General features: G+C 32.1%; 1 protein-coding gene across 1 annotated transcript in view; it reads left to right on the forward strand.

Annotated features, from left to right (window-relative positions):
- The window catches only part of LOC107442107 (golden goal), a 31,627-nt gene that overhangs the window by 13,170 nt on the left and 8,891 nt on the right, over nucleotides 1-9,566 (forward strand). The window contains exons 4-6 of the mRNA XM_043056784.2: nucleotides 3,027-3,277; nucleotides 6,979-7,281; nucleotides 8,597-8,966. Of these exons, the coding sequence (XP_042912718.1) occupies nucleotides 3,027-3,277; nucleotides 6,979-7,281; nucleotides 8,597-8,966 (924 nt within the window). The remainder of the gene's footprint in view (nucleotides 1-3,026; nucleotides 3,278-6,978; nucleotides 7,282-8,596; nucleotides 8,967-9,566) is intronic.

Here is a 9,566-nt window from a genome sequence, read left to right on the forward strand (position 1 = left end):
ATATATATATATATATATTACCCTACAATAATGAAAGAGACACTTTTAATTTTTGACATTTTTCTAAATTTCTAAAGAATTACTAAGAGGACTATTTTTAAATTATCGTAATCACTTATTAATTAGCTTATTTGAGATCAACATTTCAAACCATTAAGATTAAATTGTAGAAAGTGAAGATCAATTACATCAAAAGTTATTCTAGGTGATCAATTTTATTTATTTTTATTTTTTTTTTCTGGCGCATTGGATACTATCCTACAACCTACAATTATGGAAGAGACCCTTTAAGTTTTTTACATTTTTTTTGAATTTCCCAAGAAATACTCAAGATGACTTTTTTTTTGGAAATATAGAGGTGCTTAGCTCGTGCGATTAATATTCTTAGCAATAAAGTTTAGAGCTTTCGGAGGTTTAAGGGACCTATAATAAATTACGAAAGAAAACAGATATTTTTGAACATCCTATGCAAGAAAAATCAAGCAATAAGCTCGTAACTCGTAGCGATTATTTTGATTGTTATTTGCAATAACTGCATAAAATTTTGCAAACCTATTTATGAAGATTTTTTAAAAAAATTAATTTTTTTGCCTTACGTATTTTTGCTATAACTTTAAAAATATTCAATAAAATTAGACAAAATTTTTGCAGCAATTTAAAACTAAATGCAAAATTATTATTCTAAAATTCGAAAAAAAAAGTTCGTTACAAACTGTGCAAGATATGAGTATATAAAGTAGTTGATTTGTAAAGCGCATGCACGGTGTAAATTTAAAATTTTTCTCAATTTCGTAGCGGATCGAATTTGATAAATGGAAAAGTTTGAATACTTTTAAAATTGAATGGATTTAAATATTTCAAAAATTTAAAATGTTTCAAGCAAATTTCAAGTGTATTTTGTATTTTTCAAAAAGAAGCTCAAAATGATTGTGGGTTTTCCGCAAAATTTATTTTGTAGTATGACAAATTACATAACCCAATGATAACCTATACTGACATAACATATTTCTATAAATTTTTAAGCTAGGTAAACGAAATTCTATGCAGTTATTTCAATTAACAACCAAAGTAATCGACACCAATTACAAACTTATTGACTGATTTTCTGGACTAGAGTGTTCAAAAATACTTGTTTTCTTTCGCTATTTATTGTCGGTCAATAAAACCTTCAAAGGCTCTAAACCTTATAAAAAATAACATGAACTTAACACCTCTGAAGTTACAACATAGTCCTCTTAAGTATTTCTTGAGAACTTTAAAAAAATGTCAAAAAAAAAATAATGGTGATGTCCCAGAATAACACATGATCTAATGATCGGATCTTCGCGTTCTAGAATTTATGGTTTGACATGGAATCTTAATGGTTTAACATGGTGATCTCAGATATGCTAATTAACCCTTCAAAGGACCATTTATTTCTAGAAAAAGGTAAATTAAAGTATTTTTGGAATTGAAATTGTTTTAAGAATAGTAATTGATATAAGAAAAAAAAACTAATTTAGTTTATGAAAATAAAAATTTTTTTGGTGGTAAATATATTTAACATGACCAACAAGGAACTTATTGACTTTTATTTTTCTTTATTTATAAAATAAATTTTGTAAATGCTACAATCTTCAAAAGGAATTATGTATTTTATAAATTTTATGCGTTTTTTTAAACTAACAAATGGTTATCAATTTTATTCAACCGAACTTCAAGAAAGCTGAAGTTATTAACAAATGGAAACCTAAACTAAAAGTGGTGGTAAGCATAATTCCCACAGCCTTCGAAAGGGTTAATAAGCGAATACGACAAATTGAAAAAACGAAGACTCAAACAACTACTTTCTCTGAATAAACACACCTTTTTTCAGCGGATGTGAATTTCTGTCTCTCAAAATATAAGGGGTAGCCACAGTTTGGCAAATATGGTGACCATAATTTGATCAGGAGAGCGATTTGGCCCTTTTAACTTTAATTTTATTGCTGCGTATTTCGCCATTTCTCCAGAGCTTTATAAGCGAATTGAAAAATCTTTGCACACAATTATAAAATTCGCTCATCCGAAGATATATCCTTGCAAAAAATAGAAGTAAGTATTTTTTGTTTATTATTTTATTTAGTAACAGTCAAAAAAATTTTGAATTGTAAGGTATACAATTTTCACATATTTTTAAAGTATCTAATTTTGCATGTACAAAATTAGAGCGAAATTGGTTGAATGGTTCCTGAGAAATCAACTTTCAGCATATTCATATATTTAAAATTCGATTTCTCAGAAACTATTCGACCAATTTTGCTCAAAATTTGTATTTTCGCATGTAAAATTAGATATTTTAAAATTGTGTAAAAATGCATCTATCTTACAATTCAAAATTTTACTACTGTTATTAAATTAAACAAAGAAAAATAGTAAATATTTCCTAAATTTATGGGGATCATATTTCCCTGACTGCGGCTCCCCCCTATATTTTGGGAGTCAGAAAACCGAATCCGCTGAAAAAAAAGTTATGTTTATTCAGAGAATGTACGTTTTTGTGTCTGATTTTATTTTCTTGAATTTATCGTATTGACTTATTAATTATCATATTTGAGATCACCACTTCAAACCATTAAGAGTGAATTCTACAGCGTAAAGATCCAATCATTAGATCAAGGGTTATTCATCGTGGTCCGTTTTCTTTCTTTCTTTTTTTTGGTGCACTGTACCTATACAATTTAAAGGAGTATAAAAGGAATTATCATAATCATGGAAAGTAGTTTTTAAGTGCTGGAGAAACTAAACCGGTTCTAATCGATTATGAATCGAAAAACCGTATTAAAAATGTCGAATAAAGTTCTGCTTCTTAGCCTTGAGTAATTTTTACGTAAACCTTACACAAAGGAGATTAAATGTCATGCATTCTAACACACCTACCATTGTGAAGGAATTTTAAGTTCAACTAACCTGCAGTTAAGTTGAAAGAAGAGGTTAACCATGAAAATCTCTCTGTTAGCAGGATTGAGAGTTATTCGAGTTATAAAATTATTTTCTTTTGCTTACAGTAAATGGCGGGTACTGGCTTTCAACTGCTGAAACGCACATTCTGTTTTCTGGAGATATTGAAGTTTCCTTTGGAATTTCCATCTCTAATCTCAGTCTTCGAATCCAGTTGTTTCAGAATGATACTGATGGAGAAAAATCCATTGCAACAAGAATTCTTCCGACAAATATGATAAAGGGAAAAATTATTTTTCCTTGCGGAACGTTTCAGGCTGCTGGTCAATATGTTTTTAAACTTCTAAATGCTGCTCAGGTACTATTTTATTCTCTCTCTAACCATTTAACTATAGATACATTTAACCCTTTATATCTCAACATCTCTGATTTTAATAAAAATTACTCACACATTAGAACACATCATTCTAAGCATGTAAAAAATAATAAAAAAATAAAATAAAATAAAAAAAATTATTTGAAAAAAATTTATTGTTGCATTTCTGCAACCTTATGCAAAATGACAAAAAAGTGCTTGTTGCATTCCTGCAACATTGTGAAAAATGGCACTAAGATTGAAAGATTCAAAAATTTTAATTCATATGAAATTTTTTAAAACAGTTGCTACTTTTGTTGAAACAAAGTCCTACACCACATTTCTCACGAATAGTTTGTGTAAATCCTTTGCATTTTGGGTATTTGCATCTGATTCTTTTGTTAGCCCAATTAAGCCAGTGCCCAATTTCATCTTAGCGCACTGGTTTTGGCCGACAATCGCCGAAATCGTCCTTCAAAATTTGTTGGGGCGAAGACATAGGCTCTTTGTGTATGTTGCAGATATGCAACAATGTGATATAAAGGGTTAATGCTTTAATGGTTCCTTAGCTATAATGCTTGGTCCAGGGCCGAGGGAAATGTAATAGCATACCTGCCAACTATTACGCATTTGGCGTAAAATTTTATTTTTATATTTAAGGTGGTAGTAAATATATACTATTTTTTCTTTTATAAACTTAATTTTTAAATGATTTTGTTCTCCTCTATTCTTAAAAAAATTAAGCATCTATATTAGTTTGCGTTACTTTCATATTTGTCTGCTTAAGCTTTTCAATTACAACATAATTTTTTGCTTAAAATTGAAATTATAATTCCATTTTAATACCACTGGGAAAAATCAAAATGAAAGGTATTAAAAGTTGGCAGATATGTAATAGTGGGTCGTGGTCGAGCCCAGTAAAACCAACGCCTCCGTAACTGAAAGCCTCCACACAGTTTTTAATAGGTAGTCCGATCAGTCCACTTTGAAAATAAGCCAGTAAACTGGTCATAAACTTATGAAAGAACAATTTAATAGAAAATCTGGCAAAAATAAGAAAGTGGTAGCAAATCTATGTCAAATTTTTTTATTATTTATGAATATGATTATTTGTCTTATTTTCTTATCAATCACTACAGATTAAATTCTCAAGTATATATGATAAATTTCTCTTAACACTGGACATACCAGGGTCCGATCCGGGCAAGCCGTAGTCCATTAATATCAGTACAGTGAGCAACCCGGTACAAGTGGTTGAATACCAGGACGACCGGATCACTGTTATAGCAGAGACTTATACCAATCTTAACCATCCGCTAGTGTTATTTAATCGCCACCGCAATTCCACCGCCACCGCAATTCACCGCCATTATTCACTTGCAATGCCATTATTACAGGTGCCCACGGGCACACCTTCAGATGAAAGTGTGAAGTGTCTGCTTCGCGGACAGGTACACTGGAATAGAACTCAGTTCAAGTTCAACTGAACATACCATAATCGGTCAAATGACCTTTTAAGAACTTTTGCATCGAAAATGCGCTTATCATCTTATCGTTTTTGCGCATTTGACTTCGTAACTTTTTCTAACAATTATAAACAGCTAATATTCTATTATTACTTTTTTTTAATATTTTGTTTGTTTCGAATAATACTTGTCGTATACCTATTTTTACCACAACCGGTCATTTTACCGGGTGAATAATTTATTGCTTTTTAAGGTTATCGGATCAGAAATTATGATGTAATGCGTGTTCAACGTTTCGCATTCGATTATAATTGCACATTTTTGCAAAGACTCTTGCGTAGTTAGTTCAATCAGAATAACTGCGAATTAAAATTTCAAGAAAGTACCTAAAGTTTTAGATTGCCATTTTTTGTAAGAAAAAGTGAGAAAAACTAAATATTTAGTAGCTTATATTTTATTTTGATTAATTTCTAACTAACTGTTAGTTGTACTTTGTGCCACTAAACCCTACATTCAATCAATCAATCAAGCTAACTGTTAGTTTTTACCCAGAAACATTTCGAAACAATCAAGACAGCACAAGTTCTTAGAATAAATAATATTAATTATGAGAATTATAATTCTTATATATTATTATAATTATAAGAATAATTATAAGAACTATAATTCGCATATATTATCATAATTAGAAGAATAATTATGAGAATTATAATTCGTATATATTATTATAATTATAGGAATAATTATAAGAACTATAATTCGTATATATTATCATAATTAGAAGAATAATTATGAGAATTATAACTCTTATATATTATTATAATTATAAGAATAATTATAGGAATTATAGCAATAATAATAATTAGAAGAAATGTGTTTGCGGATAATGTACAATGGAATAACCCTCTACATGTAAAAAATGCGTTGAGCAATGAATTAAAAATTCTTATTCTTTGTGTTTGTAATACAAAGAAATTGGCAATAAACAATTTTGTTTAATTATAATAAAGTTTCTTTTTTGTTTATTTTCTTCCTAACATCCATATTTCATGCATTCAATCAAGAATCCTAAAGTCCAGTCATTTGACCGGCTATGGTAGAAATAGCTATGTATTAAGTGTTGGTATGTTTAGTGTTAATTACTCATAAAATAGAATTTGGGTTCATGCGCACAACTGGTTCCCTTTTTAAATAATCTGCTCAGACTACTTATAAAATGCCGTGTGGAAGCTTTCTATATTAAGAGGTGATGGTACAGTGCTAGCTAGATGTTAAACGAGGCTTTTAAATTTAATAAAAAATTGATTTAGAAATAAATAGAATGTTGCGGTTTATTTGACGCTAAAAACTATCCAGTCGCAATCAATACTGACATATTGACTCTTTACAGTTAGAGAAACAATACAAAGGGCAAAAATATTTAAGCGATATCGGTTGAATCGCTCCCTGAGTATTTCAAAAAGGCGTATACTTAAAATTTGATTTCTCAGGAACTATTTAACCAATTTCACTCAAAATTTGCATTTTGCCATGCAAAATAACATACTTTAAAATAATGTAAAAAATTGTGTACCTTGCGGTTCAATTTTCCATCGACTATTATTTAATAAACTAATAAAAATAAATATTTACTAAAATATATTTTTTGCATGGAAATATCTTATATGATAAACAAATTTTATAACTGTGTGCAAAAATGTTTCAATTCGCTTAAAAATTTCACGAGATATAGCGAAATACGCAAAAAGTAAAAATAATATTTGGGGGTTCAAACTTAGGATCGCTCTCCTGGCCAGACTAATGGTACCATATTTTTCAGATTACGACTAGAATCCGAATCTAAATCGGGACCAGAAATCCGAATCCTTTGAAAGAAATTTATGTTTACTCAGAGAAAGCACGTTTTTGTGTCTGATTTCGTAACTTAAAATATTATCTGCATTAATTAATTAGCATATTTGAGATCCCCCTCTCAAGAATGAGTCATAGAACGTGAAGATTCAATCATTAGATCAAAAGTCATTCAGAATGGTCCGGTTTTTTTTTCGTTTTTTGAGCACTGAACAAACAAATATTTGCTATTATTTTTTTCATATCAGGATTTTGAAATATGGAAACAACTTTTTGTTGATGGCATTTCAATGGATTATAACTTATAAACAATTATGCACGAAATTACATATTGATTGCTGAATATTGATTACTGAATGCTGATTACTGAATACTGATTTTTTTCAGGGTGAATTACTTACAGAATCAAATTATGTTAATGCATTATGGCCTGAAGTGGCTATTCATGTGCCTTTGATGGTAGAAACTTACAGTTCTAATGTTATTGTTCAACTTTATACCGATCATCTTAAATGCAGACCTCGTGTAGACTACCAAATATTTGTTGATTTACTTTACGAAGGCTCTGTGGTTGATGCTTGGCTTAAACCCACCATTCTTACAAGCAAACAACTAACAGACTGGATGTGGAACTCTTCTTTTGATGTAACATTGGGTTGTGAATTTTTTGACAGAGCTGGAAATTATTCAGTAAGTAAAAGAAAAAGTTTGACTTATATTTCTGGGCAACAAAAAATAGGCTTAAAAAATGTCCACCTCAAAAAAAAATAAAAAATAATAATAATAATTCTGCCCCCTCCTCTGAAGGTGATTGTTTAATTTTACTTTATTTTCATAACTGTCGTTGAACTAAACCTAACTAAACTCAGTGGCACGAAAGCCTATAGAGGGCCAAGGCCTACTGTGTCCATCTCAGTTTTCTTGACCTTGAACTCTGGGGTGCAGGAGCAGATGTTCCGGTCAGGTGGTCAGCCGAACGCGGAACCCCCAGTGTTTAGGTGCCAAGCATGCTTCGTACTCATTTATCGACCCACTGTAGGGATGATAGGCTGAATCAAAAGCCCGAGGATTGAACCCAGGACCTGTGGCACGGGAGAGCAAAGCGCTACCACTCAGCCACCGGGTGTCCTGTCGTTAAACTGCCGACCCAATTTTTAGTTATCTATGTTCAACTCCCGTCTGCTGGGTGGTCTGGTGGTCAGCTTGCCTGAATGCGGTTTCGAATCCCGCTGAGAGCATTGTTTCTCTGTATGTTGTCTTCTGTTGTGTGAATGTGGCCCACCTTATAAACAGGTATCTGTGGCAGCGTGGAGTGAGTAGTGTTGCTCACCTTAGTGACTTTGGTTTACAGGTGCCCACCGGGTAACGATAAATGAGCAACTCCTCCGGCATCTTCTAAGGCGAAGAACGAAAGTTCAGTGCCTGCCATTATTAAGAAAAAAATGTTTGGCTCCGTAGTTTTGTAATTTTGAACCCAATCCGAAAGAAAAGGTAATTCTTGGGTCAAGCATAGGGAGAAATTAGTCATCGCGGGGGACTGTTTGATAAAACTGACCCGCGTTTACGTTACGAGGAGAAGAAAACCATGAAAACCTCACAGGGTTAGATTGGCAGCAAGGGGACTCTAACCCATGATCCGTCTACCACTGATGATACTTTACATCAGCACTGAGGTCGTTGCTTATCGATTCGAACCCAACTCCCTTCATTGGGAGGCAAATGCTCCCTCCCCTGAGCCTCCACGAAAATAAGAAGTAGTTTTTTTTCTCTTTTTCCGGGTTAAAGAACAACCCTAGATCTTAAACATGTTTTCAGAATTAACCATAATTCTGCAAATTTTAGTTTGAAGATTTTTTTTTTCCCGCAATATTTAATTTTTTGGCAAAATTGGACATGGTCTAGATATCTAGTATTACATTGTCTGTTGGAGTAATAATGGTTAATGAATAATTTGTATTGATTTGTAATTGCTCTGACAAAGTTAAATTATAAATTTTTTTTCTAGGTCCACGTGAGAAAAGACGCTTCCAAAATCGCATCGAGTGATATAATTTTAGTGATATGGAGTCATCGCTATTCTGTGAGTGTTGCTAAAAGGTCTATACAACCTTGCGATGGAAGTCTATCTGTAATCTATCATTACCCGAGATGCATTTTGGATCAAGACAGAATACGTGTTTATGGTAAATCAGTAAAAGGCCCTCTAAAATATATCAGAGAAAGCAGAATAATCAACGGTAAACACGCCACCAAGTTATCTTGTGATATTTTTGAAGATGGATATCAAGAGTATTGTTTTAACTTTGTCAGCATAGCTCGGAATGGTGCAGTTTTTGATCTGAAAACCCATTGTATCCCAACATTGGTTGAAAGTAGTAAGTAATGTTCTGTGTTTCATTATGATGGATTAATGTTTATTTAGCACTTAGCCAGTGATAGCAAACACTACATTATTTTTGTACAACTCATCATCATCATAGTTGGCCAGACAGCCCAATGTGGGCCAATGCCTTCCTCTGAAGATTTCGCCATAATGACTTCCGATTTATCTTTGATCTCAGATTCTTTTCATTAATTGCAAGAAAATCAGACTTCACCGAGTCAGCTCATCTCGACCGTGACCATCCCGCTTTCTTGTTCCAGCGGGTTTAAATAGTTGCATCTTTTTTATTGTATTGTCATCACTCATTCGAATCACGTAGGCCATCCAATTCATTCAATTTATTTTTATGTATTTAATAATATCGGGTTGTTTTATTTTATTTTATTTTATAACCGTCGTTGAGCAGCCGACCCAATTTCATGGGTATACGACTACTTACGTTCAACTCCGTAGCCTTGTAATTTTGAACCAATCCAGAAGACAAGGAAACTCCTGGATCAGTACCCCCAGAGGTATTGATTTGTTGTGGGAACATGGAGGACTTTGAGACTCGACAGATTTAACGTGCATCAGTCACCATTTACTACACGGG

This window comes from Parasteatoda tepidariorum, chromosome X2, assembly GCF_043381705.1.
Source record: "Parasteatoda tepidariorum isolate YZ-2023 chromosome X2, CAS_Ptep_4.0, whole genome shotgun sequence".
NCBI lineage: Eukaryota > Metazoa > Arthropoda > Arachnida > Araneae > Theridiidae > Parasteatoda > Parasteatoda tepidariorum.